The sequence below is a fragment of the Notamacropus eugenii genome, chromosome X (genome assembly GCF_028372415.1).
Source record: "Notamacropus eugenii isolate mMacEug1 chromosome X, mMacEug1.pri_v2, whole genome shotgun sequence".
Classification (NCBI taxonomy): Eukaryota; Metazoa; Chordata; class Mammalia; order Diprotodontia; family Macropodidae; genus Notamacropus; species Notamacropus eugenii.
In genome coordinates, this window is record NC_092879.1 from 41,308,874 (window position 1) to 41,333,549 (window position 24,676).

The 24,676-nt window shown below is 41.1% G+C and overlaps 1 protein-coding gene across 3 annotated transcripts in view; it reads right to left on the reverse strand.

Moving 5' to 3' along the window:
• The window catches only part of LOC140515640 (mitogen-activated protein kinase kinase kinase kinase 4-like), a 238,508-nt gene that overhangs the window by 46,069 nt on the left and 167,763 nt on the right, over positions 1 to 24,676 (reverse strand). For 2 of the 3 annotated variants that reach the window (XM_072626441.1, XM_072626439.1), the window contains 6 exons: positions 22,761 to 22,892; positions 20,959 to 21,026; positions 17,991 to 18,106; positions 8,528 to 8,616; positions 5,650 to 5,765; positions 992 to 1,085 (listed from right to left, as the gene is read on the reverse strand). In XM_072626441.1, the coding sequence (XP_072482542.1) occupies positions 992 to 1,085; positions 5,650 to 5,765; positions 8,528 to 8,616; positions 17,991 to 18,106; positions 20,959 to 21,026; positions 22,761 to 22,892 (615 nt within the window). The remainder of the gene's footprint in view (positions 1 to 991; positions 1,086 to 5,649; positions 5,766 to 8,527; positions 8,617 to 17,990; positions 18,107 to 20,958; positions 21,027 to 22,760; positions 22,893 to 24,676) is intronic. The other variant, XM_072626440.1, reaches the window with a different exon arrangement.

The window sequence follows — 24,676 nt, forward strand, 5'->3', positions numbered from 1 at the left end:
GTTGCCTCCAGTTACTAGTGCTTCCCCCCAAAACTTGCTCACATATATATTATATATACACTTGTCACCCCATTATACTGTAAGTTACTTGAGGGAAGAGATACTCACTTTTGTTTTTGTATTCCCAATACTTAGCACAATACCTGGCCCAGGATAAGCACTTCGTGAATGTTTACTAATTGACTCATTTCCATCTTGTGTGTATCCTTGGGAAGAATGTGCATAGTGGGATTTATACTACAAAGTGTAGGAGGACTTAGCCACCGCATGCACCAGAAGAAGGCTGAGGCAGCATTGACCCTTTGTCATCAATGGTTGCATCCTTGAAAGCGCCTTTGAACTCCTCCTTATTCTCTAGTGTGTGACTATGCCAGAAGCTGTAGGATCTTGACAGATGCTACTGACACATATGCATTTGGATTAAGATCCTTCTCTCCCCCCCACTCAAAAAAAAACTTAGAACAAAAAAAAGTAGTTTATAGGATATCGCAAATACTACACTGAATTGGGTTACTGATCAGTCAGCCTAGGATTGGTCTCTGATACTGACACAAGAATATCAACTTCAAAAAAGTTGGGAAACGTTTAGGGAACGCTCCTCTCTGCCCTATAGTGACTTACTCTGGATCGATGGAGTCATATAAACCCTCCTTGACCCTATTTATTTTCAGCAAACAGTTTTTCAACTGTAAAAGCATCTTTTCAAATGTGTTTTAATTAAAACCGAATGTATCTGTAGACATAGTCTCAAACATGTGATTCAGTGAAGAAGAAAAGCAAGCCAAGAGATGGGGTTTTGTCCCTGAAAGCATGGAGGAGCCAAGGGAATTGCAACAGGGAAGGTATAATTTCCCCAGCTAATATTAAAAGTGTTCACGGCATTCAGGGGAACTGCTGTCCTCCTGTTAGGAAAGGCTGTTGATCACATACAAACGGAAATTTACAATGACTGAGAACTCATTTTCACCCCTTCTCAAACAGTTAGTTTTACCTTCGATTCAACTCCTCTGCTTTTGCCTTTCCGCTCTGATCCCTTTGGGGCCCTTGTCCTTGGGAAATCCAATCCTCCATTGCTTAAGTGGTGCCTGGTAACAAACTCCAATTAATGAAAAGAAGAAACCCAGCAGCAAACACATCTGGAAAGAAGCTCACTAAATAGCATTGGGGTGCGACTTAACAAGGCCCAGCCATGCTGCTTCAATGTGCATGCTTTGATATTAGCCTAGAGGGAGACCAGAGACAAGATGAATTTCTTAGAACTCACAACACCCATGGTTTCGAATGCTTAGGCATTTGTGTTCCCAGTAGCTGCTTTAAAAAAAATCCCAGTTTAATGAAGGAGACCCTGTCAATGTTGGGCCAGCATCAGCCCATAGTCATCTAATGCCTTAGAGAGGTGGAGCTGCTCTTCCCTTTTGGAATTGGAATGTGTTTGCTCTGTAGCACACAGCAACATTTCCCATAAAGGAGAGGCCCCTTCATGTATTGTCCATTTTGCATGAGGGATCCAATTCATATTTTAAACAGCATAGCTGAGTTAGCCTTCTTTCTTCAGACTAAAGTGATAGTATGCTAACCCATCCACTTTTCTTACCTCACAAGATTTCGAGCTGGGAGGGGCCTTAGTGATTTGAACCCTGATTTGCAATAAGCCTGTTGCTTTAGTATCTATTTCCAAGGTGGTAATAATGAGAATATATAACTGTGTTATCACACAGAAAAGTTTATGGTTGAATGAGAAAGTAAATGGGAAATGCTGGTCTAGAATATATATGCCACACTGTGCATAACACCTCTATTTCTTCTGGGTTTCATATAAACTGTAGCTGGTGATTCTTTTTGTTATGGAATCACAATTGATCTTTTATATGAATTTAGATACATTGGGCTAGCTTAAAGTGAGGTGAACACATGGAGCAAATCATGGTGGAGTTTGTCGGTCTATATCAACCTATACCTTCAAAAATTGATTTCTCCCTTCTTTGCTGAAGGAGGGGGTAGAGGCTAGGGGGATGGGTATGGAACATCATATTATACCATCATACTTTGCTCATGGCTTGGCTAATTTGACTGAATTTTTTTTGCCCCACCTCTTTAAAAAAATGCCAATTTTGTATATAAGGCAAGAGTTTTTTAACACTTTTTTTTGGTGTCCTGTTTCCTTTTGGGCAGTATCTGGTGGGATCTATGGATCCTCTTCTCAGGATAAGGTTTTTAGATGCAGAAAATAAAAGACATAGGATTATAAAGGAAAACAATCTAGTTTTGAACTTTGTTAAGAAGACTTATTCTAAGAGATGGGATGGGGAGGGAAGGGAAAGGATATATCAGAAATAATGATGATATATAAATAAAATATATCAATAAAATTTTTTAAAATAATAAATCTATTTATCTCCATACCTTCCCACCTTGTATAAGTTTTCCTGAGAAATCACAGAAAAAAGAGACAAATTGTAAAAGGAGACCTGAGTCTAAATCCTACTCATGTCACTTATTAGCTATACGATAATAAACAATTTCCTGGGATGACAATCCCTGTCCTACTAAGCCCCTAGGGGTTGTGAGGAAGTGTAAATAAGAACATTTGTTAGGAAGCACTTGAGGACCTAAAAAGGCCTTTGTAAATTTCAGATGAATCAGAATGAATTAGTAACAACTGAGAATTTCTTCATAAATATGTGAGTGTGTGTATGTGTGTGTGTGTGTGTAATATACATGAACAAATCTACAGTTAATGATTTTCTAAAAAGGGAGAGACTTTCAATGGTTTCTAATGTTCTTTTAAAGTATTTTACATACCAATGGCCATGAACAAATATAAATATGAAAATACTTTGTGTTTACAATAAAAGAAGAAGGTCTGTATATGCTACAGAGAGCTGGTGATGTGCCCAGAGCACTAAGTTGACAAATGTTCAAAGCAAGACAGACAAACAGGGGGAGTGCGAGCAGGCCCAGCACTGTATGGAACCCCAAGAGGGGCCCTGTGGGCATATCCTGAGCTCCGGAAATATCTAGTGGTGACAGTAAATTTTGCAATTAACTTGTCTGCAGCAAAATGAGAACTTCTGTTCATGAATATGAGAAATTTGTTTTTCAAACTGAAAATAGCACTTCTTTCTTGCTGCCATATTCATTTCAGATAACCACAGTATACAGGTCGTGAGCTGCCACGTCTTCTCCATCCTCAAGTCTTCTAAGACTTCAGAGTACAAGTTAGCAGGTAAAAGTGGCTCTTATCCAAACATCAGGATAGGGAGGATGTGAAAAAAAGTTGGTAGGACCAGTCTTGCTTACACTCATGCACTAAAAATGCCCCACTTGTCTTCTACTGTGTCTTCTGCTCAGACCTCAGGTACTCATTCCATCTTCTTTGGTAGTGATTACCATACTCAGAGTGTGTGTTTTTTTTAAGGACGGCAAGTAAGGTGCAGCTTTAGACTTAATGATTCCTACTCAAGTGAATACTGCCTTGAGTAGCTTGCTCTCCAAGTCTCAACCTTCATCAAAATGGTTCCTGGCAAGGAAGCCATAACTGGAGAAATACTTGTTCCACAACCCTATGGCAAGTGTAGAAGTTAAGGTTCCTGGCTGGCTGTGCTTATGCAAGAAAATGTACCCCATATCAAGTAGTTGAAAGATTGTACAATCTGCCAGTTGAGAAAAATGACCCCCCAAAATGGTCAGGGCCCTGCAAGCATAGTACATTGCAACTACCTATTGCTCATTGGGAACTGGTTAGACTCTGTGGTAGCTAGGGGGGAAAGAGATCATCCCTCATTTAGAGATGGATTGTGAGAGCTGGATGATGGCTCTTATAGAAAGGTTTCAGGCAGTGATTCATGTGAACAGGAAAATACCCATTGGTATGCTTCTGCTGTCATGTCTTGGGCTGGGAAAACCTACTTTCAGATCTCTGGTTTGTGTTCAAAATGGCAAAAAAAGCAAGTGACCATTAACTAGTGTTTGTGAGGGTGGGGAGAGGGGTGGAAGGGAAAAACCCACACCATATTATACTCTGCTGGACCCCTTGCTACACTCTGGAGGCAGGTACAAGAGAAAAAGCAAAGAGGAAGTCTTGAAGAGAACTCAAAATAGAGGGAGTGAACTCATTTGTCAGCTTGCCATTGAGGAGTGTTTCACCTCCTATAAGAGTTCATCATTTTGAGACTCCATCAATTGATCATCTTGTATCCCTGTGTCCTAGTAAGATGCCAGTGGGCATGCCTAACGTTTTGGTAAAGTGTCCCTCAGATGCCTCTGAACAAGGACTGTAATTTCATCAACTAAACTGGGAAACTCATCACATTGTTAAGCGACTGTTAAGAGTTAAGATCAACAACTCCTCCTACATTATTTCAAATACATTGTTCTTTTTTAATTATTGTTGAGTCATTCAGTCATGTCTGACTCTGACCCACAGACCATGGAACACCAATGCTGTCCATGTGGTTTTCTTGACAAAGATACAGAAGTGGCTTGTCATTTCCTTTTCCAGTGGATTAAAGCAACAGGGTTAAGTGACTTGCCCAGAGTCACACAACTAGTAAGTGTCTGAGACTGGATTTGAACTGAGGTCTTCTTCACTCCAGGGATGGTACTCTATCCACTGAGCCACCTACCTGTTAATACTATAATATATATCATGTGTTTAATATTGGTTGCTCTTGGGAAGAGATTCTTATATGGGAAAAATGGATCCTGAGCATTAATTTGAGTAAATACAAACCCAATGAAAGGGAAGCAATTTATCACAATATGACCACAGAAGAAAGTATAGAGTTGAGGTAGCCCAACCATCTGTCTGATGTAGAAATGGGCATTTATAGGCACTATTTGAATACCTCAAATGACAGGAAACTTACTAACTACTAAAACTGCATATACTTATTTAGCCAATTCTGATTGCTAGGAATTTGGTCTTTATATTGAACTGAAACTTGATTTCCTATCATTTTTACTCCTTGCTCCTGGTTTGGTCCTCTTGTGCAAATCAGAATGTCTTATTCCTTTCCGTATGATAGCCCTTCAAATATTTGAGGACAATTGTGGGCAATAGTGGTATGAAAAGAGCACTGAATGTTGTCAGAAAATCTGGATTCCAGTTTCAGCTCTGTGACTTGTTAGCAGCATCTAACCTTGGACAACTCACATTACCTTTGGGGGATTCTTCTTAGAGAATCTCTAAGGTATATCCCAGCTATAAATCCTTATATTTGTCCCTCCTAGCTCTTCTCTCTTCAGGCTAAACAGTTCCAACTCCATCAAAATGATCTGGTTTTTGATCCTGTCCCTATGCTGGTTGCCCTCTTGCATTTTAACTTCCCAGAATGTGGCCCTTAAATTCATAATGACTTTACTGAGCAGAGTAGTTCAAGGCTATTTATAATGGAACTATTCTGATTGAGGACATCCTAGGACATGCTGAATACATGCATTCATGCTGGCCAATGCCAACACTGTCAGAAGAGAGAGAAAAGGCACACATCTGAAACCTAGAGTCAAACTGCAAATGTACACAAGTCATATGCAATAAGCAGATCTCATAGCTTCTGTTAGTGCATCACTGACCAGTTGGTTAGTCTCTACCTCTGTTTATCCTTTCCTGTTAGGATGCAGATAACATTGGAAAGCAAGAGAACCAACCGCAAGTAAGAGTGCTCTTCCTCATCACTGGTAATAATCTCATCACTGGAGGATGAAAATTCGGAGGCTTTTAAGAACAGTCTGATATTATCTCTTCCCCTAAGGAAACCAGGAGTCTGTGGGAACAAGGAGAATCACTGAAGTCACTCTTTGCTTCAGGATAGGAAAGACTGCACAGGCTTAAAAAGTCCATTCAAAATATTTCCCACTCAAATGTAAATTCCACCTCCCTGGCCAGAGTCAATATTTGACCAAGGATGAATACCCAAACATGAACATTAAGGCAAGTCTACATGGCCCCAAGCCAGGATGGGGGTGGGAGAAGACATCATTGATTTAGTCATTTTGAGCCTGGTGACCCTTGCTGGAAAGACTGTCTGCACAGTGTGCTGGAGGCAGTCAAGCAGATGGGAAGCAATAGGATATAATGGAAGGAGAATTGGATGGAGGGTGGGATATTAGTCCCAGCTCTGATGCTGACTTACTAAGACACTTTGAGCAAGTCCCTTCCCCTTCTGGGCCTCAATTTTCTCCCTGTAAAATGAGAGGACTGGACCAAATGGCCTCTGAGGTCCCTTCCAGCTCTAGAGCTAGGATCCAATAGGTGACCTTGAGCAAGTCCTTTCCCCACCCTCCACCCTGGATCTCAGTTTTCCCTTCTATAAAATGAAAGGGTTGAATTAGAAGACCTTTGAGGTCCCTATGTGATCTTGGGCCAATCATTTAACCTCTTGGGGCTTCAATTTCTCCATCTGTAAAATCAGTGTTGGACAAATGGCCTCTGAGATCCCATCAAACTCCAGATCTAGAATCCTATGACCAGATGACTTCTAAATTTCTTTCAAGCTCTAGACCTAAGGTTTCTTCCAAAGACCAGTTGGTCTTTCTCACTGAAGTGAATTGTGGTGATTTATCTGGGTACTTTGGGCCAGGCTTTCTATGCAGCCCCATTTGACTTTCTGTTTGGTTCCCAAAATAAAGTCAAAACCTTCATCTGAGGTCCAGGAACGGCTGCGTCTCTTGGAGATTTCCCCTCTCTAGTTTTGCCACATTGCAAGTTGCATCTAGTGACATGAAGGGGAATCTTGAATATGTCAAAAAAAAAAGTTCTCCCCCAAAATTCCCTTTAGGTTGAAAAAAAGATATGCCCCACTGCACTTTCTGGGCTCAGGAGAGGTTGTTGTAAAAACAAACCAAAAATAATAGGGTGTCACAACTCTCCAAAGATCGGGTAACCTTGGATTTATAGAAGTAAAGGTCCCTTTAATGGTTTGTAAGTATCTAACTTCTTCTACTCTAGTCTTTGAGGTTAACCTAGGAAGTATCTGAGGGTTGGCTTCTAATAACAAAGTGATCCATCTTTACCCACAAATATTTTCTATTGAACAGAAGAACATGGAAAGCAAAACAAAATGAAGGGCTGAGATAAGATCATCTTTAAGGTTCTTTCTGGCTCTAACTTGGATGGGCTTATGAAGTCTTTTTTTCCATTTCAGTTTTAATTGTAAATCTTTCATCTCACAGGGTAACCTAGCAATAAGTAATCTTTCTTAAAGAATTTCTTTTTCTTGGATGAACAAGGTTCTTTCATTGCTGTCTGCTGCCAGGGAGGTGGCCGTATGGTACAGTGGGTATGGTACAGCTAAGGAGCAGCTGTATGATCTCAGACAAGCTACAATTTTTCTGGGCCTCAATTTCCTTTTCTGAAAAAAAGTGAAGTTAATATCTTTCTCATAGGGTTGCAGTGGGGAAGGGGGATTCAATTTATGTTTCTTCATTACATTTAATCTGGTGTCTGGCATGCAGCAGAGATTAATGAATGCTGGGGGATTGATTGATTGGTTGGCCCCAGAGGGCACTACTAGGAGAAAAGGGGTGGAAGAGTGAGAGAAATAGATTTAGGCTCAATGAAAGAAAGAACTTTCTAACCATTTGAGCTGTCCAACAGTGGGCTGCCTTGGGATCTGGTGAGCTAGTTCCACACTGCTGGAAGTTTTCAAGTGAAGGCTGGATAACCACTTATTGGGATAATATAGAGGAGAGTCCTTTTCAAGTGGCTTTGGGTGTCCCTTTCAACTCTAAAGTTTCGGTGATTCATAGGATCATAGAATTGTGAGTAGGAAAAGAGCATCTGGTCCAACTTGATCATTTTACAGATGAGGAAAACTGAGGTCCAGAGAGAAGGGCTTAGACAAAGTCATACAGCTAGCAAGCAGGCAAGTCAGGATTCAAATCCTGACTTCATATCGTTCTCCCTTGCTGTAAAGTCTCACAGAGGATCATAAATCTAGAGTTGGAAGGAATCTCGCAAGCCATCAAGTCCATCCATCTCACTTAATGGAGGAAGAAACTGAGACCCAGGGAGGTTAAGTGAATTGTTCAGGGTTATATAAGCAGTGTCATAATTTAAGGTTTGTTCTTAAATCATAGGATTGAATATTCACACAACTCAAGCTGGAAGGGACCTCAGAGGCAGGCCAGTTCAACTCCTTTATTAGACAGAGGAAGGAAACTGAGGCCTACCTCAAGAAGTGAGGTGACTGGTCCAAGGTTACACAGATAGTAAGGTGACTTTGGATTTTCAAAGGTTGTGTCAGCAGAGAGCTTTCACTCTAGTAGACTGGTAAATACAGGCCTGGAGATGGATTACGTTCTTTCTAGGCACCTAAGAGTGCTCATCACCAGATTAGTTACAGAGCAATGTACCTTTTTAGCCATGGCCATTCATGACATCCATCTCCTAAATTATGGGGGAGACTATAATCTGGGCTGGCAGATGGAGTAAACAGGATGATGAAATCACAAACCATGGAAATGGCAAATTAACCACAATAACGAGTAAAAAATCAATCAAGAAGTAGAGGAAAGGAAAACTTACTACGATTTGGATTGGTGGAGGGGCACTTTCACCATTTTTGTACAGTGGCTCTAGGGCCCTGGTCAGAGGAAGTTCAGGCCTGGAAGATCCTGTGGATTGCCCAAAATAGAATTAGTGACAGTGCTGATACCAATTTCCTTTGCACGCATACAATATCGCCAAAGCATCCCTATGGGACAAGAGTGTCCCTTGGATTCCCCTGAAAAGTACTCAGGACACATGACCAGGCTAAGTTCCAAGGGCCTGCAGGACCAGTGGAACCCCTCTGCAATGATTACTTCCTGCTGCCTGAGAAGGTAAGTTTGCAGGTATGCTCTCAGACCTTTAAGCAGGGAGAAAGAGAGGGATCCAATAAAGCAATAGCTTCCCACTTTTGTCTCTCCCCCTTCCCAAGAAATTCCAAGTACCTGACAGAACCCAGAAATAGTTTTTGCTAAGTGGGTAAGAAGAAAGACCTAACCTAGGATGATTAGATGCCCTATTTTGGCTGGGATAGTTCCCATTTTAGACAGCCTGTACCTGGTCTACTTATACACAAACAACTGAATGCTTTACTGCGGTTTTACGAACTGCCATGATATTAGATAAACTGGAACTCAGGGCCACTTGCTGAAGTGTTCAATTCTTTGTTGTACAGCACAAATTTGGCTCTGGGAAAGCTGCTTTCTAGCCTAACAGGGCATCAGGTTGCTTTGCAGCAGGGAAATGAAGGTTTGGAGAACATGTAGGGCTAAGGGGGCCTCCTGGGTTTGGGCTTCCTGAGGTTGCAGGTCTCCTTCTCACCATTATCCATTACCCCAGAGAAGGATGGTTCAGTTGGACTGGGGCAAGGAGAAAATTTCTTGCATATTCCCCCTCCCCTCCCAATGTCATCTGCCCCAGGTCAAGCCTGCACTGGGGAAAAGAGCTATAAAATGGGAAAAAAGAGAAACAAGTAAATCACTATGCAGGTATTAGAGACAGGACAATTTATGCAAAATAAGACCTCACTTTATGCTAGAAAATGCTTATGGAAATGTACATTTTGGAAAAGGAATCATTTTACCATAATCTTATATTCTACTTTTGTAATTGTTTTAAGTTAATTTCTGAACCTCCTCAAAGGACAGGGGCTTCAGAAATTTCTAAGATACTTTCTGTCTCCTGTCAAATTGTTAATAATAACAATAATAATAATAATAACAGCAAGCATTTATTTAGGACTTTAAGGTTTGCAAAGTGTTTTATGTGTTAACTTATCTGATGGAAGAGGTAGGTTCTATTATTATCCCTATTTTAGAGATGAGGAAACTCAGGCAGACAGAGATTAAGTGATATGCCCAAGGTCACACAGCTGGTAAGTGTCTGAAGTTGAATTTGAACTCAAGTTTTCCTGACTCCAGGGCAGCTAGGTAGTGCAATTGAAAGAATGCTGAGCCTGGAGTCAGGAAGACTCATCTTTCTGAGTTCAAATCCAGCCTCAGACACTTCCTAGCTGTGTGACCCTGGGCAAGTTACTTCACCTTGTTTGCCTCAGTTTCCTCATCCGCAAACTGAGCTGGAGAAGGAAATGGCAAACAGCTCAAGGATCTCTGCCAAGAAAACCCCAAATGGGGTCACAGAAAAACAACTTCCTTTGTCACCTGGCTGCCTTAGAATGAGCCACCAAGAACCCTCTCCACTTCTTTGCACACCCCACCTCCTTTAATGCATGGAGAAATAGCAACTGAAAAAGACCAGGGGGGAATTTTTTTTCAGATGATCCTTTTTTCTTATAATCTTGAATCTATGAGAGGAATTTCTGCTTTGTAAGTTAAGATTTTCTTGCTCTGATTTTTTTTCGTAAAGTGGGGCCCACCTGTTGTTAAACCCGCAATGAGAAAGAGTTTTTAAAGTCTGTTAAGAGCCTTGTCTCTCCTCTTCTACTTGGAAAAGAGGTCAAGCAGAGGCCAGGGGAGGTCCCTGGTGCATTTGGATTTTGAAAATGAATATCACGCCCCTTTTGTTATTGTTTTGCAGCCTTAGAATAAAGTGCTTGGAAATCTGTGGCCAGATGCCCACTTTGCTGCCCCAAGGTGCAGGTGGTTTACAGAGGGGCCAGTTTCCAACAAATCCATACCCTCCTCAGTCGGGTAGTTTGAGGCTCTTGGCTTGCTTGCTGCCCCTTTGTCCTCTGCTGGGAACAGCTCATTTTCCCCCAAGTCCCTTGGTGTGGCCTCAGCCCAAGGAGGAGGTTTGGGTTAGTGCCTGAGGTTGGAAGGCAAATTTGTAGCAAGTTTCTCTGATTTCCTGCACGAGGAAGCATGCAGTCCCAGGGGAAGCTCCTGGTCTATGAAGCCCACAGAATGCAGGAGAGAGGCAAGGAATTATCCAGTCTGTCCACACCCACAGACACACAGCCAGAAGCTAATATGGTATTTTCCTTTGCATCCTTCCCTCTCCCCCACCCCCAGTCTAGTTTTTCCTCTGCACTTTCCTACCAACTTTGGGCACTGGGGGAAAGCATGGAGGGCAGAAATGAATTATACCCAGAGTTTACTCTAGAAGCAGTTGCCTATGGTCACTGGAACTCCTGTTAGAAAGAGCCTCCCAGCTGTGCTGGAAAAAGGAGGAAAGGAAGGAGATCCAAGATGTGGGGTATGTGGGTGTATATGAGGGAGAGGTTGCACGTGCAGTATGACCTTGACCTTGGGTGGTAGGGGTTGCTCATTTGGGTTTTGACTCCAGAGACAAAACCAATACCCTGAAAGAGTGACCACAACCCCCAACAGTGGTTACATGTCTAGAAAATAAAAACAAAACTTCAGCGGGGCAGGTATTTGCACTGATTTACTGGGTGGAAGGACAACGAGATGTCTGGATGAAACTAGAGAGGTTACTTTCCACTTAGCATCATCCCACAGTATCTTAAAACAAATAAGGATCATGGAAAATTGATCACAAAGTTATGGGTCTAGAATAGGAGTTCTTAACCTAGGGTTCATGAACTTGGTATATAGGTAGGTAGACTAGGTAGGTAGGTAGGTAGCTACATTTCAATTTAATTGTTTTCCTTTTTAATCTTAATGTAATTTAGTTATTACATTTACAAGCATTATTCTGAAAAGGGAGAATTGGCTTCATTAGATTAACTGTCCAAGGGATCCATGAGTCAAAAAGAACTGCTTGTCCCTTGTTAAGAACTCCTTGTCTAGAAACAGAAGACACCTCTGAAGCCATCTTCATTTTATGCAAGAGGAAACTGAGACCCAGGGAGGGGAAGTAACTTGTCCAGAGTCACATGGGAAGGAAGGATCAGAAGTGGGGTTTGAACTCAAGGTCTTCTGATATGGTCTTTCTATTGGATCATAGTGCCTTCCTTAGATTCTGAAAAGTTTTGGTTAAACAAAATATTTCTAAATTTAATTTGATTTTAAATTCAATAAAGAGATTTGCTATTTAAAGGAATGTTATTTTCTTTAGCGAATCCTTGTAAATTATATATATATGACATACATATGTTTTGTAATGAGAATCTTTACCTATAAATTTAGGAAGTCTAAATCTCAAGAATTCTCACAATAGTTTCTTTTGTAAACACAGTTTATTATTAGTTATTATTATTAGTTACGACAGTTTATTATTTGATGTATATTCAGATCATTCTCTGTAATTTTGGAAATATATATTTATACATGTCCATATATATATATATTTATACATATAAACACATATATTTAAGGTGAGATTTGACTCTTTTCACTATTTTGTAATAATTAAAAAGCCACATAAAATGTATTCGGTACATTGACTTTGGGACTGGCTCATATTCAATTTTCCCCTCAAGTTATCTTTCCATATCTTCCATCCCTTTCATGGCCAACACCTGTGAAACACCTAGAAAATGCTGTCTTGACTCTGCTTTCTCTCATTCCACTCACTTCGCAGCCTCCCAAGATCTGGTTTCTATCCCCACCACTCTATTGGAATTGTTCTCTCCAAAAGCACTGCAAGCTGATCTTTTAATGATAAATCCAATGGCCTTCTCTCAATTCTCATTTTGATCGATTTCTCTGCAAGCAGTGTTTGGTATTGTTGACTACATCCTCTTTCGAGAAACTCTCTCTTTGGGTTTTTGGGACATTTGTCTCTTCTAGTTCTCATACCAGTCCTGGGTCACCATCCATATCTCACCTCACTCTGGGTGTAGCCCAGGGTTCTGTCCTCGGCTCTGTTGTGACTCCAATAGCTTCCATGGGTTGAAAATCATTTCCAGGCAAATGGCTCCCTGATCTATACACCCAGCCTTCATCTCTCTTCCAATTCCACATATTCAACTGCTTTCTAAGCCTTGTCACTTGGATGTATTACAGGCATCATAAACTCAATAGAGGACTCACAAACCAAAAGACATCATCATCTTTTTCCCTTTTCTTGACTCTCACTTCCTGTCAAGGTCACTGCCATTCTTCCAGTCATGGAGGTTCTACAGCCTAGGATTTATCCCTGACTCCACTGTCTCACATATTCCACATATCTAATGAGTTGCCAAGTTTTGTTGATTTTGTCTCTACACCAGCTCTCAAATTTCTCAACAGATCATAGTAACCACCCTAATTCAGGACCTCATCTCCTGTTACCTAGACTATTTTGACAGCCTTCTAATTGGTTTCCCTGCCTCTAGTTTCTTGCCTGGAGAGGGATCTTTCCATAAAGCTGCAAAACTGATACTTATAAAGCACAGATTCTCCATGTCACTCCCTGCTCAAAAAGTTTTAGTAGCTCCCTATTGACTCTAAGTAGTTTTTCAGTTGTATCTGACTCTTTATTACTCCTTTTTGGGGGTTTTCTTGGCAGAAATGCTGGAGTGGTTTGCCATTTCCTTCTCTAGATCATTTTATAGATGAAGAAACTGACTCAAGCAGGGTAGAGTGACTTGTCCAGGGTCACACAGCTAGTAAGTGTCTGAGGTTGGATTTGAACTCCAGTCTTCCTGACTCCAGGACTGGCACTCAATCCACTGCAGTGCCACCTAAGATTAAATTATGAATTCTTATTTGCCATTTAAAGCCTTTCATTTAGTTCCAATTTATCTTTCCAGATTGATTATAAAGTACACCCTGTAACACTCCTCACATATTTTACATTCCAACCACACAAGTCTACTAGCTGTTCTCTGTGCTTGACATTCCATTTCTAGTCTCCATGCCTTTGCAGAGACTGTGCCTATATCTAGAATGCTCTTTCCTCACCCTTACTTCTTGCAATCACAAGATCCCTTAAAGGCCAAGCTCAAGCATCATCTTCATAAGGAAGCTAGGTGGCACTCTAGACTTGGGATCAGGAAGACTGGAATTCAAATCTGGTATGATACAGTAGTAGTAAGACCCTGGACAAGTCACTTAACCCCTGTGTGTCTCAGTTTCTTCCTCTGCATAACAGGGATAACTCTAGTGCACAGGGTTGTTGTGAGGTTAAATGAAATACTGTAAAGAATTTTGCAAACCTTGAAGTGCTATTATCAATGTACTTATTGTGTATATATTTTATATTTACTTGTCTCTGTTCATCTTTGAGGAGAGGAACTGGTTCTCTTCTCAACACCCAACAGAGTGCCTGGCACACAGCAGGTACTTAATTACAAAATTAAACTGAAGGAGACATTTATCTTCGTAATTCATCTGGGCTATGTGAACAAGTTCCGTAGTCATGAGAGTATCCCTCAACCTTCCATTTGGCATTGTGGGGACAGTCTTTCTATTTCTTCTTTCCTAGGCCTTCCGTAAACTCCTAACGATTTCCAAGTCATCCTCTAAACAACATATCTCAAATTCACATCGGAATTTGAAATTCATACCACAAGTTATAAAAGGTATTTTCTGTATTCATTTACTTTTGGGTCCTATATGACTATCAATTTATAACCTTTGGGGATGTTTATAAGATGTTGTACGTGATCTGCCATGATTACTTTATAAAAGTATTGTTATCTCATTCTTCTTATCTTTTTCTTAATGGAGTTCAGAAAGAAATGGTCCAAGAAACAACTGCCATACTATTAGTCTTTTATATTTAATGTTCCAGGAACTATTTTGCATATGCATATTTTGCATGTGGGTCGACTACCTGTTTTTTGTAATTGGATTGAGGTGCAGGCTCATCTTTTGAATAGTCACTGAAAGTGTCTACGGAACTATCCTAGTAGCAGACGGGATGATGGAGATGATATATACCTCATTCTGTTCCCAATGGTTTTAGTTTCTTCCACTAGATACCTATATTTTGCAAGTTTTTCATTCTAAGTAGTTTGGAGAGTATGAGTATTTGGCATGGTGATATTATCATTATTATTATTCCTAAAAACCCAAACACTTACAGGAGGCCTACTTTGTATGTTTTTCTTCTGATTAATATAGAAGTTGAGAGGTAGAAGTCATTCTCTGTTTACAAGAATTTACATCAACCATTGGACATGTGATTAAAGGAAACATGATCTCTCTTTTCTTTCATTCCCACTTTAAGATTGCTTCTGAGGCCTTATCAGATTTAAAGGTTACCTACTAGCTTTCTTTTTGTCTCCTACAGCATCACCACCTCTAAGCTCTAGTTAGGAGCTAGAAGAGACACAGGTCTGTACCTGAGTGAGCTTATTTAACCCCTTAGGACTAGAGAGTGGCCCATAGAGTGCATTTAAGCAACTGCCAATGTGAGAGAAATAGCTTTGAATTTCCCCCCACCCCACCCCAGAAAGTTCCTAATACCACAGAGCCATGTTAAAATTGCTCAAGGGCCATCAGAAATGCTATAGGTCCAGTCAAACTGGTCAGCACTGGACGTCTACATGACCATCCAGAAACCTTGATAGATTCAGCTAATGGATAGAAGATAAGCTCCTTGAGGATAGGGATTGTCTTATTTTTGTCTTTGTTATCTTCCAGTACTTCCCACTGTTAAGAAATGCATGCGGATTGGTTGAATAGCCAGGCAGACAGCCCCAGACTCCACTGATCAGTCTGGCTGGAAGCTGTGGTTGGAATAGGCCTTGGAAACGCACCATCGCTCCACTGATGGCTTCTGCAATCAGATCTGGGTAATGGTCTTCTCAGCTCTGAAAGTGGCACTTCTTTCACTATTCTACACTCAAATGATTTGTTTAGGGGAAGGAAGGATTTCTAATTATATAAGTCTTATACAAATGCCTTTCAATCTTCCCAGCAGCCATGGTCCTGCTAGAGATCCCCTCAGCCTGCATTTCAAAATTGGATTTCTGATCTCATTTTCAAAATGCTTCAGTGCAAGCTATACTGTTTTCTCCTGGAATCTTTTCATTGGTTGCTCAATTAAAAGGCTCATTTCCCTACCTTGTCTTTAGTCTGTTCATTCCAGTCCAGTACAGATACAAGACAGAAATATTTATGTGTGGCCACTATTCAGGTAGAGGATTTCATTAAGTTAGTAATAAATGAATAGGGAAAAAAGGAAAAGCAAAACAAAACGAGCTAATGGGTATGAACAGCTGCTTATTTCTACTGCTATCTGTAAACTGAAGATAACAGCAACCGTTTTGTAAATTTGCAATTAAACAATCTAAATGTTCTTCAAGTAGCCAGTTATGGACAAGTAAGGATTAATAAGAATGCTATTTTTCTTTAAAATTGGACCTGTGGTTTCACTGGCATAGGTAACTTCCAAAGGAGGAAACCAATTGGTATCTGCCCTGCAGCTTCTAGTCTTAGAGAGCTGCCAGGGTCACTGAGTGGTTAAGTGACTTGACTTGTCTATGGTCACATACACAGTATATGTTGGAGGTGGGATTTGAACCCATGCTTCCTGATGTCAAGGCTGGCTCTCTCTCTACCATTTCTCAAAACCAAATAAGCAAACAACATAACAGCAAACAAACAAAACACCTTGGGGCTGCTAGGTAGCTAGGTAGGCCAGTGGATGGAGCACTGGCCCTGGAGTCAAAAGGACCTGGGTTCAAATCTGACCTCAGACACTTACTAGTTCTGTCACCCTGGGCAAGTCACTTAATTCCAGTTGCCTCCAAAACAACAAAAATCCCTCTATTTTGTTTATACATAGCATTTTGGCTGTGTTTACATATTGGAATGAAAATTGAAAAAAAAAATCTAGCTAGTTATCCAGATATTCTTATGCAATCACATGGTGTATATTGTATCAAAAATCCATTGCTCTGATATGAGCTAAGAAGTCAACAGGGAAGGTACCTCCAAGCCCTGTCCTAACTGATGCTCAAGAGAAAATGCTGCAGCAGGATAGATGTGCTATGAGGACAGAACATTGGGTTGGTAGTAACCTGAAGAAAAGGGTATTCTTTCCATAGGAGAATGGAAAACCAGTACCAGCTGTCCTGGAAAACTGGCCAGAGTATCCCTGAGGGAGGCTGGTAGAATCCCCAAACTTGTGTTGAAGGGATAAAAATGCTGAAGCTATAAATCTTGCTTTGGATCTCAGTTTCTTTCTCTGGTAACAGGTAAATAATAATGATTCCAGAAAGTAGCTGTGAGAACAACACAATGCAGCCCTTAGCCACTCTAGAAATGCAAGTCTATCATTTTTGTCTTGGGTTTTCATACTTTGCAATGGGATTTATTATTCTTTTTGTGATCTTGCTTGTCTCATCTTTTTCAATGGTTCAAATAGTTCTGGGACAAGTCACCATCATGATTTTATTCTTTCATATTTCATTTTCGATGGCTTATTGCACAGGTAGATAAAATAACTGCTTTTATAGTTGTTTTTGTTATTATTATTAATATTATTATTCCAGATTTGTAATTTTATTGGTGTAGGAAGCCACCGATGAGGTATTCCCTCCACCAATGTAGACTGGTACCTTCTCTTCAACTTATAGAATTGCCTGGGATGCTGAGAGTTTAAGTGACTTATGCAGGGTCACATGTGTCTAGGGGAGGATTTGAACCCAGGTCTTCCTGATTCCAAGGCCAGCTCTCAATCCACTAAGCCAAGCTGCCTTATTATGATTGTTTATTATTATAACAGTCATAGAACACAGGTACAAAGTCAAAGCCAACAGAACCTGGCCTAGGTTTCACCACCCTCCCAAGCTCATTCCTACCAAAGATGCATCCTAATTTCTTATTCTGGGGGTGGAGTGGAGGAATGAGGGTAGGTGAGTGATGGTGGGGGTTCCTCTTTCCCCCAAGCTTCAGAGGAGCTGTTTAGACAGTTTCATTTATGGCCAAGATATTTGTTCCCTAAAAGTTGCCAGGTCCAACTGAGACACTGAAAGCGTTCTACCGTCTCCAAAAGCATTACTCAGGTATGAACTGTTGGAAGGGAAACATCCCAGGAAATGAGACTATGGCAGGAGAATGGTTTCCCACTCACTGGGCATCTACTGAAATACAAAGGAGGTTTAGTAGTTTTAGTGAACCAGTCTCACTTGTGTTGACCGAACACGCGCTGTTAGACATTAGCTATGTGTTGTGAGGGGGGAAGATTGGCTCTAAGGATTCACCTGATGTTGCACTGTTGGTCAGACGACATTCCATTGCCCACTGTCTGTTGCCAGTGAATTTACTGCCACTCTTTGGCTTCTGAACCCGTCCCGCAGAGGACAGCTGCTGTGAACTACTGAAAGACAGAAAATCACTTGCCACTTGCTGGCATTCAAAAAGAGAAAAAGCACAACTTAACTTATAAACCAATGACGAGCTTTCATAGATTGATCACAGATTGAGAAAGGTGAATGTATGTGTTTGTGGGGGTGAAAGATGTATGTCAGCTTGTGCATGTATATAGATGTGTATATGTGTATCATGGATATATCATTAAAGAGAATACAGGCTTGCATTCCCAATCCAAGGTAACATTCCTAAATATCAGAGTTTGTCCCAAATGCTTCATCTTATTTACAATTAAGAGTTTCTTGATTGTGCCTATGGGAAAAGGTAGCTATTTATAGCTTATTCCCCATAGCTTACAAATGTATTTAGTTCTAGAAAGCCCTGTACCATTTCTCTCAATATAATATTTAGATAATTTGATTACCTAAGTAAAAGTGCCTAATACCATATCAAATGAACAAGTGAATGAAAAGTAACACAAGAAAGATTTTTTTTGTCCTGACTTTATGGGTTAACCTCTCTTAAGGAAATATAGTTTGGGGTCTGGGAACACTATGGCTCAACAAGATGCAAGGTTGGCCTTGGTGTCAGGATGATCTCAGTTTAAGTCTTGCCTCTTGCTAATGCTTCCTTGTGTGACCTCAAATCTTCACAATTTTCATATGGCCCAGGCAACTCTCTTCAATGATAAAACTTTAAGTAATTGTCTTAGAAGAGGGAGTTTTCACTCCGGAAAATTCCTACACAAATAAGTTCAGAGCTCTGCCCCCTCTCCAAAAAATATCAAATAGAGTTACTTTGGAGAGGGTGATCCTTCTAGCAATGGAGAAGCAGTGGGGCCCAGTGGATAGAACTTGGACCCAAATTTGGGAAGAGCTGCTTCTTAATCCCTCAGAGTATCAGTTTCCTCATTTGTTAAAAAAAGGATAATATTACCTGTAGTTTCTACTTCTCATGTTTATTTTAAGAGTCCTCTAAAATAATCGATGGAAAGCATTTTGCAAACCTTAAAAGGCTTCTCTATTTTTTGAAGAGTATTCATATATTAAGGGCTAGCATTTTATGTAGCGCTTTATAATTTGCAAAGCACTTTAATCCCACAACAACCCTGTGTGGGGCGTGCTATCATCCCAGTTTTACAAATGAGGAAACTGAGGGACAGAGAGGGTCACACACATATTAAGTGTTTAAGGCATGGTTTGGAATTCCAGTCTTCCTGGCTCCAAGGCCACAGTGTTCTCCACTGTGCCACCCAGCTCTCTCCCACATATGCAAGATCAAAGAGCCATAGGAACACCGAAGAATTACTAGGACTGGCCAGTGCTTCCAAGCTGCCCAGTGGTTCAAGGTCTCCTTTTCTGTTGGGATAGCAATTGTCTCATGTAGACCTTGGACACCAGAAACCCACATGCTGATTTTTCCGGAAATTTCTATTCATAATCTCACTTTGTGCAATAGCTGGTTTCCTGAAAAGTTATTTGTGTAATAACTTCTGTAAACTGGATACTATTTTAAATGCCCTAAGGGTCCTCTCCTTGGCTTTCTCATAGGATTCTGTGCTGGCTTCTCCTTTGGCCCCTTCCAATTTTATTTTGCAGTATCTTTCCTAGACTGGAGGGTCCTTGAGAACAGACAAGGGTAAATTGGGGCTCTGGCTAACCTAGCTTAATGCATGGTAAAAACTTAGTCAATGTGTCCCCATTGAATTAGATTCTATTGAAAGACCCCTGGTACATGTGCTTTGGTACCCTGGAGCGCTAGGTACCTCTTTGTCTGTAAAGCTGTTTTTCTTTTTTTTAAGTACCGTGGCTCAGCTTTGTAACAGCTACTGATTTCTAAGGTGTTTTCTTCTCTTTGCCCTTAGAAAGCTACAACTAACCATTTCTGGGGGTGGAGGAGAGAAACCTGGTGTTTTTACTTTCAGAGGCTTCTGGTGAGGTCAGGCCTTGGTTAAAGTTTAGGGGAGGAAAAGAAACACAGGCTTAAGGAGTATTATTTAGCAAGGAGTGATTAAGAAAAGTCTCCATAGCTTGGCTTCCCTCCCCTAGGCTCTATAACTTCTGCCCTCTATGTTTGCTTCCTCTCCAGAAGGGGATCTGCAGCTCTAAGACTAATCATTCAATGGGAGGGTTTGTCTTATGGTAAGAGCACTGTGCTCTTCATGTCAGACCACATAGACCTTGGTATGTGCAGTGAAGTATACAGGGCTAAACTGCTGAAAAGAAAGGTAGGCTGGGAGAAAAATGAAGCACCCCAATAAGAAAGACCTAGAAATTCAGTAATTACAGCCATCATTGGGACATCATCTTGAATTCTGGAATGTTCCTTGGAGCTTTTGGCCTAATTTTTACCTGTGTGTCTCCCCTGTCTCTTTGATGACATTGATTTCTGATGTGAGAGAATGTTTTATGTGAGGTGATTGCTAAAGTTCTACCTGTGTCTACATGTAGGGGACATTTGTTGCAAGATATCTCCCTATCGCTGCAGTCACCTTTAAAATGGTTAATTCTGGCCAACCACGATCACAGCAAACCAAGGCATCGTGGGAGTCAGCCTGGGCTTCCAAGTCACATGGTCAATGGTGAAAGGGGAAGGCTTTGGGGCCAAACTGTCAACTAGCTCAAGTTCGGAAATTTGGCTGCCTTAGATGTGGGTAAAACAGATTTTCAAAAAAATTTCAAAAGAAATCATTTCAACTGTGGTTACAGTATGAAGGCCAAAGAAGATTGGGGGCATTCCGAACATTCTGGGTTTGACTTCAATCAGAGAGAGTCCGGAACCACTGAGGCTAGCTTCAGTTTTCCAAAGGGCCATAAATAAATCACTATGGGCTTGAACACAGAGCGCAGAGGTACTTACAGTGGATGGCGGCGGGCCTGGTTGATGATATCCTTGCTGCGGAATCTTGAGGTCGTTCTTTCTGGGACCTTAAAGATATAACCAAATATTTCAGCGCAATTCTCTACCATTGGGAATCCAAGGCATTAATTTCAGGATGACTGGTGAACTAAAGTACATATAGACTTTATAAATCAGCTGAGAGGAAGTGTGGTACAATGGAAAGAAGGCTGAATTTGTAGTGACAAGATCTGGGTTCCAATCTCACCTCCGTTACTTCCTATATACCCTTGGACAAGTCACTTCTCCCTTCCCTGGGTCTGTTTCCTCCTATTTAAAATAAGGAGGAAGTAGACTAAGTGGCCTTGGAGTTCCCTTCCAGCTCTAGGGCTAGGATCCTCTGGGTGATCTTGGGCAAGTCCCTTCCCCTTCCTGGGCCTCAGGTTCCTCCTCTGTAAATTCAAGGAGTTTGAGATCCCTTCCTGCTTTAGTGCTATGAGTCCATGATGCTGACTTCCTGTTCAGTATTCTTTTCATAATTCTTTGGTCTTAGGTAGAGACCAAAGTCCTCCTCCAGGAAGGGAATATCATAACATATAGAGCTGGAAAAGACTTTAGGACTCTTCTAATCAAACCTTTTGCTTTTAAAGAGAAAGAAACCTGGTTGCACAGGGGATCGAGTTCTTCAGGCTCACATTCCAACCAAGGGCCTTGGCCTTCACATCTACTCTGTGCCATAGTTGGCCTTCAGGTCCTCTAACCTCAGCTAATACTACTCGTTGTGGTATCCTTGGCTCATGTCAGGTCATTTTCCCCTCATTCTTTGCTCCATGCCTCTGTTCTGGAATGCCTGTTCCCCTTCTTTGTATCTCACCCTTTCAAAATCTACCTATTTTTCAAATGTGGGTTCAAGACACATGTTGTCCATGAAATCTCCTCTCCTGTAACACAAAAGGCTTCGTACTTTCTAAAGAGCCTTCCAGTTCCAACAATATGTGATTCAGAGATTCCATAAAGCCTTCTCCACTAACTCTAACCCATAGGGTACACTCCTTTAACTGATGTCCTGTAGCACTCGGGGCCTGGACCATACGTGACTCCTTGATTTCTTTGTGTTGAATTGTCACATACATCTATAAATCTTCTCTTCCCAATAATACTGAAGGTTCTGTACTTGTTCCACAAATCCTATGGCATCTAGCACAGTATAAGGCACAAGAAATTCTCATAGATACTTCCTTCTTCTTCAGTAGAGGAGGGAGATTATAAATGTTGAATGCTAAGAAATGGAAGACAGGTTGTTTTGCTTAACTATTTTTTCTTGGTTACAAGGGAGGATTCTATTAGTAAAACAATGTGGTATATTTAAAAAAAGACAAAAGCTATCACTGTAGATACAGAATCTGCAGTGTTCCAATGGCACCCCAGTGATGTCAAGTGAAAGAGAGGAAAACCTCTAATGTGTTGGTTGGACATGTGGAAGGACATGGACAAGTGTGGCGCAGAATGGCCTGACATGGATGAGGTGAGATCTGTATCACTATGAGGGAATGCCTGAATTGTTGAGATAATGAAGTCACTGGAGTAGTTAAGGATCAATGAAGCTTTTTTTTCTTTTAAAGCAGCATCTGTTCCCCACCTCAAAAAATGTGCTGAATGGAAATGACCATGTTCTGGGACATTATGGGAGCCCCCAAATACCTGTAGCACTTCCCTGCTCCTCCCGCCCCCTCACCCCAGAAGGCAGAGCTGGACACCTTCCCTCACTTTCTCTGTCATCCAGATTAATGTGAAAGGGAATTAAATAATCACTGAGATGGTACCTTTGGAGGCTGATCTTCAGCTGGGTACATGCTCCAAAGGACATCATCTTGCACTGAGGTTTTAGGTCTGATGGCCATGTCTGAGAGGGAGTAGCTGTGGTGGTTATCTTTACTCAGTCGGAGGTTTTCATTCTTCAAATATATAAAAATACAGGGAACGTGCAAATATGTCATCACAGACTCGGGCATCATCCTGTAACCTTATTAGTCTAAAATCATGTCATAAATCTTATGGTACTTTAATAAAAGCCCTGAAAACAAACATGTCATTCCTTAATATACAACAAAATACTTAATTCCTGAGCTCAAGCAGATGTTAGACAGCATGTCTATCTTTAAGGGAATTTCTTTGGAGGAAATAAATTGAATTCACACATGAACACCCTAGTGAAACTAAGATTCCCTTGGCACTGAAATATCAATGCTGATTTTAGCATGCCACATTGCCAAAGTGCTTTACAGTTAGGAGCCCTGAGAAATGAGCACAGAGAGAAGATGGATGACAAGTCCAATAGGGACAGCTCCTATTTTAACCAGTGGCAAACCAAGGTAATATGTTCCAGTCATTTAAGGTTGGAGCTGGGCCTCCAGATTAGAAGCTGACTCCTGGTTTGAGCCTCAAAGATGGCAAGATTTAGGAAGATGGAAAAAGAGGACATTCTGCAGAGAATTCAATATTTCCAACGGCTAGAGCTAAGGAAAGAGGGAATGTGGTAAAGTGACTAGAGAGCTGGCTTTGGAGCCCAAAAGATTGGGATACAAGGCCCACGCTTGTGTGACCATGAGCAAGCCTCTTAACTTCTGTTAGTGCTCTGGGTCACTTGCTGAGACTGGAAGTTGCAGAGCAGGCAACACATGAACTGCATTGGTAGAAATCAGGGTCGGACCACAAAAACTCAGTAACTGAAATCAAGGCATAGGAGGCATGCTCATAGATGACACAAAGCTGAAAGGGATGACTAACACAGTAGGTGATCGAGTCAGGCTCTGAGAAGATCTCAACAAACTAGAACATTGTGCTAAACCTAAGAAGATGAAATGAAACTGGGAGAAATGCAAGGTCTTACACTTGGGTTCAAAAAATCAGTTTCAGCTTGTTTTAAGGAAAACCTTCCTACGGGGCACTGGAAAGAGTACAAGATTGGGGTTCTCAGGATCTGGGTTTGATTCTTGGGTAAGGACATTGACTATTTGTGTTCCTGAGCAAATCACTTAACATCTTTGGGCTTAAATGATAAGGTTGGATTTTAAAGTCCCTTCCAGCTCTTAACCTGTGATCCTATGGATTAATTACCCCAAAAACAGAACCTCAGAGAGTAGTGGGTTCTCCCTCATTGGAGGTCTCCAAGCAGTGACTAGATGACCACTTGTCAGGGACAGTGATGTCCAGGGGGTTCTGGTTCAAATGAAGATTGGGCTAGATGATTTCTGAGGTCCCTTCCAACACTTGACATTTGAGGACTGGAATCTAATGGCCACCCTTTTCAGTCATCATCCTCCATGACCCTGCCACAGCTTTTGGTACTGTTGACCACTTTCCCTTTTCTGGACACTCCTCTCTTGACTTCCTTCTAGTTCTCCTTCTACCTGTCTGACTATTCATACTCTCTCCTTTGCTACATTATTATACATCTTCTGCCCCCTTAATGTGAGTTTCCCCCAGGGGCTTTGTTCTGGTCTCTATGTCTATCTATTTCTATCTCTCCCTTTATAGGTCTCATTAACTTCTATGGCTTCAAACATCATCTCTAAGTGAACCCTATATATCTAGTTCTGACCTCTCTCTTGAACTCCAGTCCCACATCTGTCTGCTGTACATCTGCAGTCACAGAAATGGAAACTCTATATATCCAAAATGTAACTTAATCTCTTTCCCCCTAAACTCACCCTTCCTCAGAATCAGCTGTTTGAATGTG